This window comes from Mirounga leonina, unplaced genomic scaffold (assembly GCF_011800145.1).
Source record: "Mirounga leonina isolate KUSES-001 unplaced genomic scaffold, KU_Mleo_1.0 Mir_166, whole genome shotgun sequence".
Lineage (NCBI taxonomy): Eukaryota > Metazoa > Chordata > Mammalia > Carnivora > Phocidae > Mirounga > Mirounga leonina.
Window position 1 is genome coordinate 25,221,023 of NW_023270418.1, and position 22,324 is coordinate 25,243,346.

A 22,324-nucleotide genomic window follows, 5' to 3' on the forward strand; every position below is an offset into this window, starting at 1 on the left:
TTTGGAAAAGTGATTTTCGTGACAATTGTTAATGCATTTTCCTAAATGTATTGTTATTCTTTGTGTGATAATCAAAATACTAAATTTCGAATGTACTCCTCTGGGAAATATTGTTGAGACAACTCTCAAAGCTCCTAAATAATTGCCAATACCTTACCATCAGATGAACTCAAGAAAATGATGTATTTGTGTTACCTCAGAGCTTTCCTACTGTTCTCTACCTCTCTTACGCATATTTGGAGGAGGGGCAGTCATCCTCGGTCACCTTCTTCTGATTCCTTTCCATACTCATTTTTCCCACAGGTCTGACTGTCTGTCTGTCTGCAGGGAAGTCAAATCTCCTCAGGCTACACTCTGTTCATAGGGGAGCCAGACTTGAACTTCATAAACATGGTCTCCCGTCCAGACTACGTAGTCTAATCCTAGTCCCCATTAGATCTGGAGTGTGTCTGGCAATAGGGTGCACAAAATTGGATAATCTAAATTAATTCCCAAAGGACTTTGTTTGTTAGTAGAGAGTAGCTTTCTTTAATTATGAGGGGAAAGACTAAAGGTAAAATTTAAGAAGTCAGAGACAGACAATTGGGAAAAAGTCTTTAACTAAAGAACTCCCTTGGTGTCACTGGTGCCCCTAAATATATCACTACATAGGAACTGTCTACTTTTAAACTCCTTCATTCAGGGGCACCTGGGTGGCTCAGTCAGTTGAACATCGGACTCTTGATTTTGGCTCAGGCCATGGTCTTGGGGTCGTGAGATCAAGCCCCGCTTAGAGCCCTGTGTTGGGCATGGAGCCTGCTTAAGATTCTCTCTCTCCCTCTCCCTCTGCCTCCCACCTCTCTCGCATGCTCTCTCTCTCTCAAAAACAAACCAACAACAACAACAAACAAACAAACCTTCCTTCAGATAGTAGTTTTCTGGCCCTGAGTCATGGGCTGTTATGAATAAGTTCTGTGCATTATACTAGTACCAAGTTCACTAAGTCTTCCAATCACAAGGAAACAAGAAAATCAGGAGTTGTAGGTTGCTAACATTTCTATTCTATAAGCAAGCAACCCATTTTTAGTAACATATAGCAATTATTTAATGAAATATTTTCTTTTTTTTTTTTTTAAAGATTTTATTTATTTATTTGAGAGAGAGAGAGAGAGTGAGAGAGCACGAGAGGGGGGAGGGCCAGAGGGAGAAGCAGACTCCCTGCCGAGCAGGGAGCCTGATGCGGGACTCGATCCAGGGACTCCAGGATCATGACCTGAGCCGAAGGCAGTCGCTTAACCAACTGAGCCACCCAGGCGCCCTATATATATATATATTTTTTTTTTTTTTTTAAGATTTTATTTGTTTATTTGAGACAGAGAGAATGAGAGAGACAGAGAGCACATGGGGGGGGGAGGGTTAGAGGGAGAAGCAGACTCCCTGCTGAGCAGGGAGCCCGATGCGGGACTCAATCCAGGGACTCCAGGGTCATGACCTGAGCCTAAGGCAGTCGCTTAACCAACTGAACCACCCAGGCGCCCTATATATATATATATATATATTTTTTTTTAAGATTTTATTTATTTATTTGAGACAGAGAGAATGAGAGAGAGAGAGAGCACATGGGGGGGGAGGGTTAGAGGGAGAAGCAGACTCCCTGCTGAGCAGGGAGCCCGATGCGGGACTCGATCCCGGGACTCCAGGATCATGACCTGAGCCGAAGGCGGTCGCTTAACCAACTGAGCCACCCAGGCGCCCTAATGAAATATTTTCTAAAAGTTGCATGTTTTATTAATTTTACAGAAATATCTTGAAAACGTATAAAATAAACTGCTAGAGATTTTAAAAATTAATATGAAATTCTGCAGCTGTCTATAATCTGGTAGTAAATATCTTTAATTTTAGAATGAGTTTTGAAGTTGTGTATATGTGTATTATTTAAAAAAAATAGCTAGTGACTTTTCAGAAATAAAAACATCCCTGCACACATAAACAAGACCAAAACACGAACATAACAGCATTCAGAGACTATGAGCCTTAACACCAATTGATGTCCAATATGATAGTTTAGTATTTTTTTTCATATTTTGAAGTGAAATCATTTGGTCTGTAACCTTGTATGTCTTACACTCATTGTTCTATATATGATTCCCTCATGCTGTTGCACCTGGTGATCGTTTATTCACTCTCTTCACTGTTTGGTATCCCAATGAACAAACATACCCTATGTTATTGTCAATTTCTAAATAATGCTACTACGATCATTTTTGTACAAGCTTGGGATGTCCATAGTCACTCATTTGTATTGGATGTAGAGGTAGGGATAGAATTTTGAGTCCAACTGTAGTAGATCCTGCCACACAGTTTTCCAAGGTTGTGCGTCAGTTCTGATCTCTGTTGTCGATGTCTGAGAGCTATTATTGTTTCACATCCACACAAGTACTTGATGTTAAGATCGTGAATCACTTTCATTTTGGCCATTATTTAGGTGGGTCAAGGTACAGCACTGAGGTTTTAATTTTTATCTACCTGAATACTAATAATGTTGTATCACCATTTCTGTGAAGTGTCTGTTAGATCCTGAATGCAGAATAGGAGGTCAGGAAAGAAGCCGTGTTTACAAGAACTCAGCCTTCTACTGCTCCTACTTTCTAGCCGATATCATTGCCATTCATGTCAAATCAGCCTTGAGACATAATGCCATTCCTTTGTATGAAGAGAAAGCCACTTGTTTGGTTTATTTACTTACCTTTTTAAAAAATATTTCCAATAGTGCAGATAGGTTTACACAGCAGAAGAACTAGAAGTGAGAGAAATCCTCTTTCCAGAGTGGGGGGTGAGGTCTAGTGAGGAAGAGTGAGTTGTTAAACACCACAGTGATTTCGAGTTGTATTCGATGTCAGGTTCACAGCATATTTCTGGAAAGGAATGTCCAAAGAGGTTTAAAGTTGCTGCCTCTGGTTTTCACACAGGAGCACCCACTTACTGGGTTACTGAGCTTTACCACTGTTGTATTTTAACACATGGTGCTAGACAGCCTACCACTAGTATGCATCTACCTGCTCACTGTGTTGTACAAATGCCCAAATCTACCATCACTATGTCATTTTTATCCTTAGGAATTCCAGTGCAAGGCTGAAGGAAAGGAGTCCAGATACAGAAACATGCCTATTATATCAATAGTCATTTGTAATATAATACTGGATAATGATTCTCTCATTAGTCCCTGGTGGCTATGTGAGAACCTTGTGATGTAGCCACACAGAGAGTAGAAGGCAACTGGTGAGGAAGGAAGTAAATGAACCAGAATACACAAAAGTCTTTTAATATTTTTCCTATTTCTGTAGAATCCCATATGGAAGGGTTAGTTCAGGCCATCTGTCCCAAGTTCCTATTTAAGTCATGAGTCGACTAGTCAACATTCCTAGTGAGTAATTTTTTACTCTCTAATTACATAATTCAAGGAGATGAAGCCTACAATTAATTAAATTGGTTTCTTCCATTTTTAGACATACATTCATTGAGCTTAAGATATCTCATTTAATTGGTTTATGATTTCCTTCTCGTCAGTTCAGACTCATTAGATGTGATTGAAGAGGCCAATATGTAGATCAGATCAGTCTTTACATGATATTACTGTCCTATGTCATTTGGAAGGACGATGGCATATTTACAACTTCTGAATTAGAAGCCTCTGATCCACTGAGACTCTGCTTTGTTTAGACTTTAATACATTTCAAAAAATGGCTTTTGCTATGTTGCTTCTCATAAGAAAGATTAGCAAGAAAATATGGTACAAGTAGAGACTCTTAAAACATTTTTCCCCAAAAACACCTTCCCCATAGATTTTTTTTTTTCACCGCCATATTTTTCCCACAATCTGTCATAGTTTCCCACAAATACCATCTGCAACAGCAGAGGAGACTTTTGAGGTTTGCTTCTGAAATTCCTTCTGAAATTATTTCACCAAGGACAATTATAATTACTTAAGGGGTACAATCTAATAGATATTTAAGAATGTCATTTTGTCAGGGCACCTGGGTGGCTCAGTCGGTTGAGCATCAGCCTTCAGCTCAGGTTGTGATCCCGGGGTCCTGGGATGGAGCCCCGCGTCTGCTCGGTGGAGAACCTGCTTCTCCCTCTGCCTGCTGCTCCCCCTGCTTGTGCTCTCTCTCTCATTCTAGCTCTATCTCAAATAAATAAATAAAATCTTAAAAAAAAAAAGAATGTCATTGAGTCTTCCATGGTCCTGCAAACACACAACCATGTCCACTCTTTCTCAAGAAACCTGCTTCCAGTGGTTGACAGAAAACTTGAGCAGAGACAAATGAAGAAGAGCACATCCAGAAAGTACACAGGCGAATTTTTTTTTTACTTCCCATGTTATTAATATAAGTATCTTTATGGGTTTATTACTTTAGTATCCACAATCATTTTTATGCATTTTCTTAAAAGTTATTCACACACACCCACACAAGGCATACATTATACCCTCATTTAATTATGTTTTGACAAATATCTAATGAACATTCAAAAATGTTATCAAGTGTGTGGTTTTTATTATTTGTTTTTCCATTTTGTGTTCCAGACAAGATAAAGGAACTGATAAGAATGATTGATAAGAATTGATACTCAACCTGCAGCAAAGAATGTTCATGGTCTTATATTGGAGACAATGGTCAAATCAACTGAGCCATAGGTACAGTGATGCCTTGAGGAGAGTATTATTTATAAACCACAAAGATGAGCATTTAACCATGACTGAGAAGGCAGAAGAAGGAAAGAAAAGCCAAGTGGAAGTGACTGAGTTGAATTTCAACATAAGGATGTACTTTGCCAGGACCCTCCACTTTGCACTTTTATCCTTCTCTTGTTGGACATTGCAGGGGAGCAGAATACACCACTTCAAAATATACCACTTTGGCTATTGAGTATTTTATTTTATTTTTTTAAGATTTATTTATTTAGGGATGCCTGGGTGGCTCAGTCATTAAGCACCTGCCTTCGGCTCAGGTCATAATCCCAGGGTTCTGGGATCGAGCACCGCATCAGGCTCCCTGCTCAGTGGGAAGCCTGCTTCTCCCTCTCCCACTCTCCCTGCTTGTGTTCCCTCTCTCGCTGTGTCTCTCTCTGTCAAATAAATAAGTAAAATCTTTAAAAAAAGATTTATTTGTTTATCTTAGAGAGAGAGTGTGCATGCACAAAGGGAGTGGAGGGGGTATGGGCAGAGGGAGAGGGAGAGAAGCAGACTCCCTACTGAGCATGGAGCCGTCTTGGGGCTTGATCCCCTGAACCTGATATCATGACCTGAGTGGAAAGCAAGGGTCGGATGCTTAACAAGCAGACCCACCCATGCACCCGGGCCACTGATTATTTAAAATCAAATTTACTTAAGGAATAGCAGGTGCAAGAAAGACACTCTGAGCCGCCTTTGTCTTTCTGAAGGCAGGAAATAAATTTCCTATGTGAAGGGTACTCTCCCTGCACCAGGAGAAAGAGAGCCCTCCTCATCCCCAAAGAGGGAATTGAAGGCTGAGAATGCTGTATAAACAAACTCTGTTACTTCTTTACTTAGAAGTAAAGTTTGGTCCTGAGACCATACTTCTCTGTCATGTCAATTCTTCACAAATGTATTGTTTCTTTGTCTAAAAAATATAACAGATACTTTATTTGGCCACTTATTTGAGTTTCATATTTTTTTGAGATCCTATACATAAGAAGTTGAATTTGTTTTTCTTCTATTAATCTATCTTATATCAATTTAATTATTAGGTCAGCCAAAGAACCAGGAAGGGAAGAAAGGGAAGTTTTGCTCCCTTACAACTACATCACCTCTAAGAAGACATTGTCCTATCCACCTCAGGATCTGTAATTCCAGCTTCTCCATCTGGATTCCTTTTTTTCCTCCCATCCTCATTGTATCCCTCTTCACCATTTAGATCTGAAACAGAATTTCAAGGAATCTTTTCTTCTCCGCATTCTACAGGTAGACATTTTGCTTGAACTTAGAGTTTCTTGCCTTTTCACTTCAGGGAGATTTAGAGTTTCTCATGAATAGTTTGTAAGACTATTTAATTAATTTTACTTATTTTTATTACATTATAGAATTCATTGGAATATCAACTACTGGAATCACCATGAAATGCAAGATACCTATAGTGCAAAAGGAGTACACTAAAAACTCATAGGTCTTTGAATAATTAAATTAATGCATAAAATAAACAACTAATGCAAAATTAGCACACTAAGATGAAGAGTGGAAAGTTTTCCAAATATTAAGTGTGACTTATTTAAAATGGAGACATACGGGAAAAATGAAGGGGGAGAAATAGGAGGGGGAGATGAACCATGAGAGACTATGGACTCTGAGAAACAAACTGAGGGTTTTAGAGGGGAGGGGGTGGGGGGATGGGTTAGCCTGGTGATGGATATTAAAGAGGGCATGTACTAAATGGAGCACTAGGTGTTATATGCAAACAATGAATCATGGAACACTACATCAAAACTAATGATGTAATGTATGGTGATTAACATAACATAATAAAAAAAAACTGAGCAAATTGCTGTTAATTGTGTAAGACTGTAGAATCACAAACCTGTACCTCTGAAACAAATAATACATTATATGTTAAAAAAAAGAAGAAGATAGTAGGAAGGGAAAAATGAAGGGGGTTGGAAATCGGAGGAGGAGACGAACCATGAGAGACTATGGATTCTGAGAAACAAACTGAGGGTTCTAGAGGGGAGGGGGGTGGGGAGATGGGTTAGCCTGGTGATGGGTATTAAGGAGGGCACGTACTGCATGGAGCACTGGGTGTTATACGCAAAGAATGAATCATGGAACACTATGTCAAAAAACAATGTGTATTGTATGGTGACTAACATAACATAATAAAATTAAATTAAATTAAAAAAAAAAGTGCTGGAGGGAAGGAAAACCAATAGAGGAAGTGACTGAATTGTGAACTGTAGCACTATAATCCAGCCACACTGGTTGTCTTTAAATTCCATAGAAATGATTTGGTCTTGTTGCTGATCCATCAGCATAGAATGCTTTCTCTACCTACATGTATCCTCAGCTGATCCCTGCTTATCTGTTAGATCCCAGATTATCTCCATTACCAGAAGCACTTTTCAACGTTCTTTACTATATTTGAACATTATGCATGGTTTTAGAGGCCTCAGTCTTTTTATTTTATGGCATAATTTCAGTTTATTATAAATAATTTGAATGATTAATTAATATTTGTCACTTCCATTAGATAATGAGATTCATTAGCGTAAAACTACTGGATTAGCTATAAAATACAAATAGGTACTGAGAAAACTCTCAATAACATTTAGAAAATTCATTTCATTCATAAATGAAAGATTGAGGAAACAAATATTAGGCAAACTAGGAGTCCAGAAATTTTCAATTAAAGAGTACCAATACAAAGTCAAGACATAAAATGAACCATGGAGCACTTAGGGAATAACACATTTGGGTATGGCTGGAACATATTATAAATATTTCTTGGATCACACCACATTAGTAAAAACAATTTTAATTTTTATAAATTACAGTGTAAGTTTGGGAGAAAAATATGCACATGTAAGTTTTCAATGAAACCACTTTTTATTTTTAAGTTTTTTCAGGGCCTCTTTCACATCGTTACTCCTTAGGCTATAAATCAGAGGGTTTAGCATAGGAATCACAAGGGAGTAAAACAATGAGGTCATTTGTCTTGATCAAAAAAGTAGAAAGAACTTGGCCAGAAATACATAAAGAGCAGAGTTCCCTGGAAAATCACAACAGCAGTTAAGTGGGAGGTGCGGGTGGAGAAAGCTTTGAACCTCCCCTCAGCAGAGTTGATCTTTATCACTGCTAGGATGATATAGCAATAAGACATGCAAAGCCCTGACAGAATATAGTTCAATGAAGCCAAAAATGGTGAATATTACTAACTCATTAACTTGTGTATCTGAGCAAGACAACAAGAGGAGAGGTAGGACATCACAGAAGAAATGGTTAATCACATTCGACCCACAGAAACATAACCGGAATGTTAGTATCGTATTTGCTGAAGCATCCACAATTCCCACCATGTAAACCCCAGCCATGAGCAAGGAGCACACTCTGCTGGACATGCTGACTGTGTAGAGCAAGGGGTTGCTAATGGCCTTGTACCAATCAAAGGCCATCACTGCCAGAAGTAGACACTCAGAATCTACAAAGGAAGAGCACACCAACCATTGCAGAGCACAGCCTTAGAAGGGAATTGACTTGTTCTTGGCTATGAAGCTTACCAGCATCTTGGGTCCAACTGCTGTAGAATAACAGAAGTCACTGAAAGAGAGATGGTTGAGGAAGAAATACATGGGTGTGTGAAGGTGGGAATCCATTCTAATTAAAATGATCATCCCGAGGTTTGCAACAAGAATGATGAGGTAGACAATTAGAAATGTGATAAATAGAGTCGCTTTAACTCCAGGGTCATTGCTAATTCCCAAGAGAAGGAATTCATTCACAGAAGAGCAATTTTTTCCATCCATTTTTCTTGAGTCTTCTAAAATGCTACAGAAATGATTAAGAAATGGTTTAGGTATGACTATGTAAAACTGTACATTTGCTAATGAAGGTTATTCCAAAACACCCTACTTTATAAGACATAAAATGAACCAATCTGCCACTAGATTGCAGATTATTACCCAAAGGAAGTAAGTAAAAATATATTAATTTACAATTTTCTACATATTTGACTCCTCATTTTTTCACATGGAAGGTTTTTGTTCATTATTCTTTAAATTTGGTGACTTGGAAGCCTACCTGTGATGAGCAAGTCTTTCTGTGCTTGCCCCTGGTAGCTGAATACCACAGACAGATTGCATATTTTTTTTATTTAGTGTCATTTGGGACTGAAGTCTCTCACGCCTCTGCCCTCACACTTCTGTAGTATACAAACATGTGATTAATTATATTTCTAGCTCTGTATTTTCCCCGTGACTATTGCAACAATTTTATCAAAGGCTGATTTTAAATTCTTTGCACTTGCATCACATGGATCATCTTTAGGAAGGTAAAATGATTTTTATAATATGATTCATTGCTATCCTGAGTTTATACGATCTTCCTCCAGACTTCTAATGAAATTTAAATAGACCTCTTATTTAATTATTTTTATTTCAAGTATTATTCATTTTAATTTATTAAATTAATAACTTTATTAAATAAATGATTATTTGTTAATCATTATTTATTATTAATTATTTTTATTCTGGTTCTTTCATTTCAGAAACAATCACTTTCCCCTTCCCACTTAGAAGTGTAACCATTCTTCAACCATTATATTTAATACTTTGTTTTCATAAATCACATTTGATGCCATTCTTAAAACCACATATTATCCAACAGGATTTCATTTAATTTATGACTATAACATCCATATACCTAGCACACTTTTTCTTGAATTATTTTTATTTCATTCAGATATGTATCTTTTACTACACCATAAACTCCTTAGAAATAATAGCTGGCCTTGGCTAATTTCTGTATATCCTGCAGCCCTAGCACCAAGTCTGGTACAAGTATTGTCTAATTTAATATTAGTTGGTAAATATTTTAAGTGATTGGATGAATTGGTGACAGAGAGAAGAAGAAATAAAGAGGTTTTGCAAACTATTTCAACTCATATAGATCATACATGCATTTGTACATGGAGGAGGCTTTAGGGAACACCACGGTCTATTTGTGTGTGTGTTTTTTTTTAATTAGTTTGCTTTTATTCATTGCAATTTTTACAAAGTTAAGAAGTATTGAAGTGTAATTTTGTGTCCTCTCCAAATATTGTTAAAATAGCCTTCCTACCTAAAGCAATCTACCTATTTAATGCAATCCCTATCAAAATCCCAGTGGTGATTATCACTGTAATAGGAAAAACCATCTTAAAGTTTGTATGAAACAAACAAACAAAGACCTTAAAAAGCCAAAGCAATCTTGAGGAAGCAGAACAAAACTGGAGAACAAAACACTTCCTGATTTCCAACTGACAACATTAATTCCTCCAATGTATAAGCATGGAATATCTTTCCATTCATTTGTGTCTTCAACTTCTTTTATCAATATCTTATTGTTTTTAGTGTACAGTTCTTTCACCTCCTTAACTAAATTTATACCTAAGTATTTTATTTTTTATGTTATTATAAATGGCATTTTTTAAAAAAATTCTGTATCTAACAGATCACAGTGCATAAAAAAAGCAATCAATTTTTTGTATATCGATTTGATATTCAGCAAATTTCCTGACTTTTTTTATTGGTTCTAACAGTTTTTTGGTGGAGTCTTTAGGGTCCTGTATATATAATATCATGTCATCTGTAATTGAGACAACTGGATTTCTTCCTTTCCAATTTGGACGCTTCTCTTTCTTTTCTTTCTTAACTGCTGTGGTTAGGATTTTCAGTATTGTTTTGAATAGAAGTGGCAAGGGTGGCATCCTTATCTTATTCTTCATGTAAGAGGGAAAGTTTCACCTTTGCACTGTTGAGTATTATGTTAGCTGTGAGCTTGTTGGAGGTAATTTCCCTCTCCACCTGGTCTGCTGAGAGTTTCATCATAAAAGGATGTTGAATCTTATCAATTGTGTTTGCTGCAACTATTGAGATGATCATATGATTTTTATCTCTTCTTTTGTTAATGTAGTCTAACACATAGATAGATTTAGGGATGTTGGAGCATCCTTGCATCCCTGGACTAAATCATACTTGATTATGGATTATGATTCTTTTTATTCACTGTTGAATTTGGTTAGTGATTATATTGTGGATGCTTTTTGCATCTATGTCCATCAGGGATATTGGCCTTTAATTTTCTTGTAGTGTCCTTGTTTGGTTCTGGTATCAGGGTAGTGCTGGTCTCATAAAATGAGTTTGGCAATATTGCTTCTTCTTCCAATTTTTGGAAGAGTTTGAGAACTACTTATTACATCTTAAAGTGTTTGGTAGAATTCACCAATGAAGACATCTGGTCCTGAATTTTCTTTGTGAAGAGGTTTTAGATTACTGATTTAATCTTAGTAGCAAGTGGTCTATTCAGATTTTCTATTTTTGCTTGATTCAGCCTTGGTCAGTTGTATGTCCTAGAAACTTACTTGTTTCTTCTAGGATGTCCAAATTGTTGGCATATAATTATTATTCATGATAGCGTCTTATGATTCTTTATATTTGTGTGCTATCGATTGAAATGTATCTTCTGTCAGTTATAATGAAAATCTTGGTAAGTCTAGCTAAAGATTTGTCTGTTTTATTTATCTTTCCAGAAAACCATCTCTTAGTCTGATTGATCTTATTTATTTTCTTTGTAGTGTCTCTTTCACTTATTTCAGCTGTGATCTTTGTTTGTTCCTTCCTTGTACTAACTTTGGGCTTAGTTTGTTTTTCTTTTCCAGTTCCTTGAGGTGTAAAATTAGGCTGTTTATTTAAGATATTTTTTTTTCTTAATGGTAGCATTTATCACTATAATTTCCCACTTAGGACTGTTTTTGCTGCATTCCCTAACTTTTGATATGTAGTGTTTCCATTTTTTGTCTCAAGATATTTTTTGAGGTCGTTTTTGGTTTCCTCTTTAACCTGTTTGTTCAAAAACATGTTGTTTAATCTCTACATATTTGTGACTTTTCCAGTTTTTTTTTTCTTCTTTTTAGTTTCTAGTTTTATAGCATTATGGTTGGAAAAGACACTTGAAATGATTTTAAAAATCTGTGGCATTGCTGAATGGAAACACCATTGGCTATCAGAGTCAGGTGATCTAGCAACATAATCCTCAGGTGGCAGTTGTAAAAATGGGTGCAGACATGTGTACAAACTCTTTCCAAGGAGATATTGGTAACTTGGGGTCAGCAGGAGGGAGAGGGGGCATGTCCACAGGCTTCTCTGGTATCCAAGGAGGATCCCAATCAGCTCCTAGAAACATGCAAAATCAGAAGCCTGACCCTCAGACTTTTAAATTGTACCAAAAGATCCCATTCAGGAAAAGACTGAGAAATGGGCTGTTTTGTTATCTCTGCTCTGAGCCCTGGTGTGAGAACTGCAGCTCCTATTTTATTCGCTATAGTCTTATGAATCTTGTGATGTAAGACTCCAATATTGGTCTTTGGAGTAAGGGAATTTGGAGGTCTACCCCTTTAGTGGGACTATTAAATGTTGGGAAACTAGTTGTGGGGCATAAACCTTTTACTCCTCATGGAGAAGCTGAGAGCCGGGGGATCCCCCCCAACTGTATGTCCCTGTGCCGAGGGTGGGGTTTACGGCAAAGTTGTGCCTTAGCTTTCCCTCTGATTTAATGTGGGTATTTTCTCACTTGCCCAATGTGTAGTAGTTACTCAGATATTTTCTTGATTTCTTTGAAAGAGAATTGTACTATCTATAGCTGTAAATTTGGGGTATCCATGGGAGGAGGAGAATTTGAGGCCTCTTGTATTATCATCTTTGAAGACCTCCCCTTTTCTCTAAAAAACTTCATTTGGACAATAATATTTGCTATCTGTCATTGGGTATATGTGAGAAGGATGTGATATAGAGATTACGGAGGGAAGGTAATGATGAGGATTGAAGTAGGCTGGAATACATCAAAGCCTTTTGATATGATGTTGCCTATTTAGGTAAAATAATAATATAGATGTTTCATTGTAGTCTATCTACTCAAGCTTCTATTTGAGTTACAAATCCCCTAAAAAATTGTCCCATATAATGTGTTATTAAACCTCTCAAAATCAGGGAAAGGAAACCCACAATTAATTAAATTAATCAATTCTATATTTGGAACCCCACTATAGGATTAAAATTTATTTCTCTTTAAAATTTCATTTCCTCTAGTTCAGACCTACTAGATCTGGTAAAACTGTCAATATGTAGATCATATCAGGTTTTAGATGTTGTAATATATAGCTGTTGAAAGGAGAGTGATGGGTTAACTAGATAACATATTTACATTCTCTAAATTACCAGCAATCTACTTCACCCAATTTTTTTTGGACAATGTATTTCAAACAGTATTTTCTACTAAGCTGCTGCTCATAAATTACAACTTCAAAAGAGTGTGTTAAGTGAGAACATATGGTTCAGGTAGAAACATTTAAAGCCTGTATTAAAAAAAAACATGCTTCATAGATTTTTTTCCAACATGATCCTATGTGATAGGAAGGGGTCCCACAAATGTCTTTTTGAAAACCAAAGAATCTTCTTGGGTTTATGTCTTTTCTGAAATGTTTTCATACAAATGTATTTCAAAATACCAACTATAAAATCTAAGACATTCAGTGGCTTTTTAAAAAAAGATTTATTTATTTATTTGAAGAGAGAGAGAGAAAGAGGGAGAGAACAAGCATGAGAGGGGGGAGGGGCAGAGGGAGACTCTTCAAGCAGACTCCTCACTGAGCACGGAGCCCAACAGGGGCTCGCTCTCACAACCCATGAGATCCTGACCTGAGCCAAAACCAAGATTTGGTCACCCAACCAACTGAGCTGCCCAGGTGCCCCTACATTCAGTGGCTTTTAATTTCTATAATTGTAATTGGTAATTAAGAGTGTCCTTGGGTCTTATATGATCCTTCAAATATATGCCATTCCCATGATGCCTCAGCAAGCTAATTCAGTACTGTAACCATTAGAAAGTAGAGCACAGACAGATTAAATTGACAGATATCAAACATGTACATGGAAAAATGCTCTTTACTTCTGGTGTAATTAATATGTAACTTTTTATAGATCCATTACTTTAGTATCCACAACCATTTTATGTACTTTCTGAAGAGTTATAAAATATATATATTCAAGCCACATACCATACCCTCAGTTAATTGTGTTGTTGATACCTAATAAGCTCTTAAAAATGTTATCTAGCATTTCATTTGGTATATGTTTGTTTTGCCATTTCTTGTCTTTGGCACCATGCAGGTACTTTGGATAACAGGGATGGGATGCTCAATCCTTGAACAAAGAAGGCCCACCATCTTATTTTGGAGGCAGTGATTTAATAAACGAAGCAATATTAAAACAATACTTATAGGAGATGGTTGTCTGTGAATATAAAAAGGGGGCACTTAACCAGAGCTGAGAAGGAAGAAAGATGGGAAGGAAACCTTCCCTGAGGAAGTGATGCAGGACTTCTTAATAATTTCGGCACAATGATGTAATTGACCAAGGCACTTTACATTGCTCTTTATAACCTACACATGTTGGACTTTCTTAATTCCTAAGGTATAGAACTGTTCACCTCAAGACCTCTGTAACTGTCAGATGCTCTGCCTAGAATCTTTTACTTTCCCCAACTTGCCTTTTTTTTCAGATCTGAGACTGAATATCATCATCCAGATAAGCCTTTCTTTGCACACTAGTTTTTGACTTTTTTTCTAGATTTTTAAAATTTTTTTCTTGATTTTTTTTCATTTTTTCTAGATTGTTAACCCCGAGTTTTTATTTCATGAAAGTTTTAAAACTTATTATAAACTATTTGAATGCTTAATTAATGTTTGTTTATGCCTCTAGATTATAGGATTCATTAATTTGGAAACTACTGAATTATTATGAAATGCAATGCACCTAAATGTACAAAAAGTACTTAGTGAGTACTCAATAATAAATCCAAGTATACTTGTAATAATGCTTAAATGAAAAATAAACAAGTAAATATATGGCAAAATTAGAAGGGCCGGGATGTTTGGCACAAAGAAGTAGTTTCATAAATAAATTGAAGACCATAGTGAAGCATAACAGGTTTGAGGAACTGCAGCATTTTTTTATGATTGAATTTTAGTATAGATATTTATTTAAGTATTTGAGAAAATTGTTTTTCATAGATCATACTATGTAATTTTATGAAAACACCAATCACTCTATGTGTGTGAGTGTATGTGCACATGCAGAATATAAATACTTAAAACCATATTTTATTTTTCAATTTTTGTAGGGCCCCTTTCACATCCTTGTTCCGTAGGCTATAAATCAGTGGGTTTAGCATGGGAATCACAAGGGTGTAAAACAATGAAGTAATTTTGTCTTGATCTAGGGAGTAGGAAGAACTCGGCCGGAAATACATAAAGAGCATGGTTCCCTGGAAAATTGCAACAGCAGTTAAGTGGGAGGTGCAGGTGGAGAAAGCTCTGAACCTCCCCTCAGCAGAGCAGATCTTCAAGACTGATAGGATTATGTAACAGTAAGAGACAAGGACTCCTGAAATGCTACTCAGTTCAATGAATCCAAAAATGGTGAATATTGCTAACTCATTGACCTGTGTATCTGAGCAAGAGAGCAATAGGAGAGGAGGTACATCACAGAAGAAATGATTAATCTCATTTGATCCACAGAAACATAACTGGAATGTTAAAGTTGTGTGTATGAAAGCATCTGCCATCCCCACCAAGTAAACCCCAGCCATGAGCAAGGAGCACACCCTGCTGGACATGCTGACTGTGTAGAGCAAGGGGTTGCTAATGGCCTTGTACCGATCAAAGGCCATCACTGTCAGAAGTAGACACTCAGAATCTGCAAAAGTACAGAAGATCAAGAATTGCAGAGCACAGCCCATGATGGGAATTGATTTGTTTTTGGCAAATAGATCCACCAGCATCTTGGGCCCAATTGCTGTAGAATAACAGAGGTCACAGAAGGAGAGATGGCTTAGAAAAAAGTACATTGGTGTGTTCAGCTGGGAATCCATTCTAATTAGAGTAATCATTCCCAGATTTGCCAGGAGATTAATGAGGTAAATAACCAGAATGGTGGTGAATAGAGTCACTTTCATCCCAAGGTTATTGGTAATTCCCAAGAAAATGAATCCAGTTAAGGAAGAACAATTTCCTTTGTCCATTCTTCTTTGTGCGTGTTCTAAACTTTTTCAAAAATCACAAGCAAGTGATAGATCAGACTTTGACTTTACTGGATACCCAAAACACTATCTGTAAGACAAAACATGGTCTTATATTATTTTCTTTACCCTCAGGAAAGAGCCCAATGAGAGTCACTTTTAAAGAAACATTGTTGTGTTATGAAAAAAACTAAAAAATGTTTGGGATAGAAAGTTGATAACTGTGGGTTCTAACTACATATGTCTTTCTGAGATATATTACTTGTCTTGACTTCTATTGTCCAGTGTCAAGTACTAAATCTGAATAAACTGAACGTTCACTCTATATCCAAAATAATATAAAAGAAACTACAAAGTTGTTGAGAAAACACCAGAAGATACTGGACATTATGTGTTAGGGGGAAAAAAAAGAGAAAGAGAAAGAAGGAAAGAAAAAGAGAAAGAAGGGAAAAAAGAAAAAGAAAGAGAAAAAGAAATAAAGAGAAAGAAGAAAGAAAGAAAGAAGAAAGAAAGGAAAGAAAGAAGAAAGAAAGAAAGAAAGAAAAAGAAAGAAAGAAAGAAAGAAAGAAAGAAAGAAAGAAAGAAAGAAAGAGAAAGAAAGAAAAAGAAAGAAAGAGAAAGAAAAAGTTATTATGGTATAGTGTTTGGTGTAAGCTGATTTTAGTGTTTACTGAAATATGAACTTTTTTTTAAAGATTTTATTTGTTTATTTGAGAGAGAGATTGCAGAAAGGGAGAGTAAGAGGGAGAAGCAGACTCCCAGCTGAGCAGAGAGCCCCATGTGAGGCTTGATCCCGGGACCATAGGATCATGACCTGAGCTGAAGGCAGACACTTAACTGACAGAGCCACCCAGTCGCCCCTGAACATGTTTTATACAATATTCTATCACTTACCCTCCCTGATTTGCCACAGCATTTAGAATCCATTTGTATGACGGACCTTCGCTATAGGACAAATCTTTTGAAAGACAAAGAGAGGTGATAAAAAGAAGAGGAAACAACAGAATATCATGTATAAATTTGTATACCTTTGGGTTTTAAGTTGTCTTTTTCATTAACATAAAAAAGGGAAGAAGAAAAATAAACGTTTCTGAGATGTATAGTCTCCTGTCTTGTGTTTATATACACATTTTGTACATATGTGTCTGTTGATATACGAAAATTGCAATGTGGGTGGTGGTCTCATTTTTATTTTTCTAGACTTAAATACTATGATATGTGGTCTATATGGACTTGGATTTATTTGTAACATGTTAACTCTTTTATTTTTGATAAAACTAGAGCAAATCTTAAGTTTATATGTACAAAAACTGATGGTGTACCTATTGACCTTGGTTAAAATATAAATAAGCAAAATCTTTACTATCCTTATACAAATGACAAATGAGGTAAAATCCACACAGGTCTAATAAAGAAATAGGATTGCTTGGATGATAGGTTGCAGAATTTATTTAAATTAGTTAAGGGGCAGCTGGGTGGCTCAGTCGGTTAAGCGTCTGCCTTCTGCTCAGGTCATGATCCCAGGGTCCTGGGATTGAGCCCCCGCATCGGGCTCCCTGCTCCGTGGGAAGCCTGCTTCTCCCTCTCCCACTCCCCCTGCTTGCGTTCCCTCTCTCGCTGTCTGTCTCTCTGTCAAATAAATAAATAAAATCTTTAAAAATAAGTGAATAAATAAGTTAAGCAGGTATACAATGATTCATTTATAAATTCCTTAATACTTGATTCCTCATTTTTTCCAAAAAAAGATGTTTTCCAAACTATATTTTTTAAATTTAGTTGCTTAGAAACTTACCTGAAATGAGCATCTTTCTGTTCTTATTTCTGGCACAGGAGCATAAGCAGATGGCATTTTATTTCTACCTGATGACTGTTGGGATTTAATCCCTAAAGATTCTGCCTTCACTCTTCTGGGTTATGGGAATGTGATTAATTAGATTTCTGCTTCTGTATTTTCCCCCGTGAATGTTGCATCAAAGACTAAACTTTCAATTCTTCACTCCATACCAAATTGATCAATTATCAGCATTTTACTAGAATTTATTCTAACACTATGCTCATGGCCATGAATCTCCACTGACCTCCAGTGAAATCAGATGTCTAATTAAATTCAAATAGATTTTCTACTTAATAATCTGTATTGCCTTTTCATTGTTCACCCAGTTTCTTCCGTTTCTGAAACAACCCCCCTACTTCTCATTTAGAAGTATGATAATCTGACATACTGTTTTTTTTTTTCATTAGTCATTGTTTGTTTCCTTTCTCTCAACCCACATTTCAATGTTTTTTTCACTGTGTAGAGGTGCAAAACTTTTCCCTTCTTCTAGGTTCTTTCAGTAACCTAATAATTAATTTGACATAAGACAGGTTAACAGGAGAAAACAAATTTAATTTCATTCATATGGGAACCCCATAAAAATTATGAGACTCAAAGAAGTGACCAAATAAGGCAGCTTTTATGCCTTTTAGACAAGGAAATGATAAATCTGTGAAGAATTGACAAGACAAAGAGGTTTGTCCTTGGGGTAGTAAATTAGGAATTAACAAGATTTTTATTTATACAGCCTTCTTGGCCCTAAATTCCCTCTCTCTGGTCATAAGGATGCCACTTTATCACCTGGTACAGGGAGTGTACTTTTCATCTGGGAGATTAATTTCCTGCTTTCAGAGGCATATTCTGCTCTCCTTCCACTGTAAAACATCTACACTTAGTACATTCTTTACCGAATTATTTGTGTTACCTAATTATATTTGTGTCTTTTTACACTCCTACAATCCTTAGTATAGGATATGCATAAGTAATGACTCAGTAAATGTGTGGTATTAAATATTTTCCTGTTGTTAGTCTGGTAGATGTTCAACAAAGAGGATAATAAACCACCTTTCTACTTACATAGTTCACATGTACAAGGATGAACTTTTATTTATTCATCTTTCTTTTTTAAAGATTTTGTGTATTTATTTGAGAGAAAGAAAGAGCCCAAGTGGGGGAGTGGCAGAGGGAGAGGGACAAGCAGACTCCCCATTGAGCAGGGACCCCCACAAGGGGCTCCATATCAGGACCCCAAGATCATGACCTGAGCCAAAGTCAGATGCTTAACTGACTGAGGCACCCAGGCACCCTATGGGATGTACTTTTATTAAAAAATATGTGGTAATAATGCTCTTAAAACAAAGCCAACTTCTATTTATTTAAAAATAAGTTTTGTGTGCTATTATTTGTGGCAAATTCTCAAAATTATTTGAGAATTGAGAAATACTGAAGTGTGAATTTTGTGTCTACCCACATCCCTCCCATACAGATACAAATGTAATGCTCCACCTTCTTGTATCCTCATTACTCCTGTTGGTCCCTGACTCATTTGGACTTCTTCGTTGGGACTGAGAGCTAAATCCTATGTTGCCATTATTCTGCCCTATAAAATGTCTCTGTTCTGTCTTCTATAAACGTACCTTTAAGCACCTCTTTACTCAGCACTCAGATTGGTGATGCAAAAAGTATGGAGATCTTACCAAACTCTGTGTGGCTTTCATATATTATTTAACTTATCCATATACATTATCATATTTCTAATATTACCTCCTGTTTCCTGAGCTGTCTTTACCAATCTCATTATACAGAGACTGAAAGTGAGATCCAGATGTAATCAGTACTAACTTCTGGAGTTTCATAGCATTATGTTCTTAAGACTCAAAGAACTTGCCCATAATAGTTTCCTGACTACAGTGTAATGAACTGCAGGACATTATGCTAAGTGAGCTGAGCCAGACAGCAAAAGATAGACACCCGTATGATATGACTTATATGTCTGATCTAAAAAAGCCAAACTCACAGAAACTTGTAGAATGTAGAATGGTGCTTTCCAGGGGCAAGAATTGGGTGGAGAAATTGGGAGATGTTGGACAAAGGGTGCAGACTTGCAGTTATAAGATGACTAAATTCTGAAGATCTAATGCACAGCATTGTGATTATAGTTACAATACTGTATGAGATACTCCAAAGTTACTGAGAGACTAGATCTTAAATGGCTCAGTCGGTTAAGCAAGGGACTCTTGATTTCAGCTCAGGTTATGGTCTCAGGGTCGTGATCTCAGCATCCTGAGATCCCCATCTCCAGCTCTGCTCTCAGTGGGGAGTCTGCTTGAGATTCACTCCCTGTGCCACTCCCTCTGCTCTCTCTCTCTCTTTCAAAATAAATAAATAAATCTTTTTTTAAAAAAGAGCCACACACTTAGCAAAGTAGTGAGGATTAGTGCTGTGTTAGCAAATTTTCTAATCATCTTTCCACAGTATAGAACTAATTGCTTCTATCATTATGCACACACCTTACTCTGGATTCACTGGTTATGCCTATGTTTAAAGATGTCAGTGCCTGTGTGGAAGTCACGAATAATAAGAGGAAGGCATGGACCTATATTATTGACTCATTACATGCAGACATTGATAATGTCTTACTGGGACAGTTACATTGGCTGCTAACCGGTTGCAGGTACACTATGAGAAGCATATGAGTTACAGATATAAACAGTAACAGGAATGACAGGGATTGGATTAGATAAGTTAATATAAATTATTTTGATATAACTTTCTCTGAATTTCTGTGGAAAGTCAAGAGAGATTTCTGTAATGAACTTTTGCAAGTCATTAACCCAACCTCCTATTTTGGTCTTGAATTCCTAGTTTCCACGGAGTGGTTAGTCATCTTCCGCTCTCACAAACTTAGGCACATGGATTTCGCAAATTTTATAGGTCAGTCTATTCCATTTTTGGACACTCTTTTATTGATCTTAAAATGTCTCATTTAATACAATTCACATCCTTCTTTTTAGTTCACACATTAGACTAAGAATTGCTTTTAGGAGCCAAGATACAGATCAAATCTAAGCTTAAATGCACTCCAGTTGTCTTAAGGAAAAGCAAAGTGCTAGAAGCTAGGCATCTTTATGCTTCTAATATTGACACCCATCTGTGCTTTGGCTTCAGTCTGATTAAATTACGCTCCTGCCGTGTTGTTCTTCATGACAGTACCTAATTTATAGGTAAAATGTCCAAATAGGGGACATCTGGGTGGCTTAGGTGGTTAAGCATCTGCCTTCGGCTCAGGTCATGATCCCGGGGTCCTGGGATCAAGCCCCACATTGGGCTCTGTGTTCAGTGGGAAGCCTGCTTCTTCCTCTCCCATTCCCCCCTGCTTGTGCTCTCTCTCTTTCTCTGTCAAATAAAAATAAATTTAAAAAAATGTCCAAATACTATTGGTTAATTGAGAGTATATTGTGACTAAAGGAAACATCCCCCATTTATTTGTTTGTTCATTTATTTTCTACCTCCAGATCTCCTGCTACTATGTCTTAGAATCTCAGAAAGAATTTCACCCTGGACAACGAGGAGTCTCATTGTCCCACTTGGGCTTTACTGGCCATCTGAAAGAGTTCCACAAAAGCCTTCTACAGTGGCACCTAGGTAGCCTTAGACATTGAATGACTTTTAGCTTGTGCAATTGTAGCAAACATTTAAGAGTGCCCCATATTCCTTCTTTTTTTAAAGATTTATTTACCCATTTGAGAGAGAGAAAGGGTGGGTGGGTGGGGGCTGAGGGGGAGGGAGAGAGAGAATCCCAAGCAGACTGTGATGATCATGGAGCCAGATATGGGGCTCAATCCCATGCCCCATGAGATCACAACCTGAGCTGAAACCAAGAGTCAGACACTTAACGGACTGAACCATCCAGGCATCCAAGAGTGCCCAGTATTCTTGTATGTCTGTCCTTCAAATGCATATCCTTATCCTTGTTTACTAAACAAGACACTTCAGTGATTTTGATGCAGGCAGGCTGCATCCAAGGGCCCAGAAGGGGGTCCTGGTCCTGCAGGATCAGCCAAAAGTGTGCTTGGCTTCACACAGTATAGAAATCAAACCTGAGCCAGCAGGAGGTAAAAGCAGACTTTATTGAAGATATATATATAGAGAGATACAGATGGAGCATCCAGGAGACTTGGAAAAGGAATGAGGGAGTCTTGTCTTTGTTTGGGGTCTGGGATTTTTACTGGTGATTGTGGTCTGGTGCATGTGTCTTCTCGGGTAACAGGAACTGGTCAGAAGAAGGATGGGGTCTGGGTGTTTTTCATAAGTCACTCATTCCCTGAAGCCAGGGGTCTTGGCTTTGAGATAGTGACAGTGGTCTAGAATAGGCACATGATGGCTCTGCTCAGTCATCCTTATATATCATCTACTGTGCTGGAAGACTCCAGTGATATCATCACATCTTTGTCCCTTACAAGGAGGACATATGCTATTTGCAGTACCAGGCATGTGTAGAGTGAGGTAGGGTGTAGGTGCTAGAAGAAGAAGCCAGAAAAAAAGCAAAGGGAAAAACCCCCAGCTTTTTCTCTTATGGGGTCCCTTTGGTTTTCCTGTCTCAATTTGATCATCAGCAAACTAGAGCAGAGTCAAGTTAAGTTGTCAAATATCTTGTAAACACCCAGATAAGAGGTCTTTGGTAAAATTATTTT

General features: G+C 37.1%; 1 protein-coding gene and 1 pseudogene across 1 annotated transcript; both read right to left on the minus strand.

Annotated features, from left to right (window-relative positions):
* Positions 1-7,578: 7,578 nt before the first annotated feature.
* Positions 7,579-8,511, minus strand: LOC118015581 (annotated as a pseudogene).
* Positions 8,512-14,887: 6,376 nt separating this feature from the next.
* Positions 14,888-15,823, minus strand: LOC118015582 (olfactory receptor 5W2-like). The gene has a single exon (XM_035012323.1). The coding sequence runs from the start codon at positions 15,818-15,820 to the stop codon at positions 14,888-14,890; it is 933 nt and encodes a 310-aa protein (XP_034868214.1). The 5' UTR covers positions 15,821-15,823.
* Positions 15,824-22,324: the final 6,501 nt, after the last annotated feature.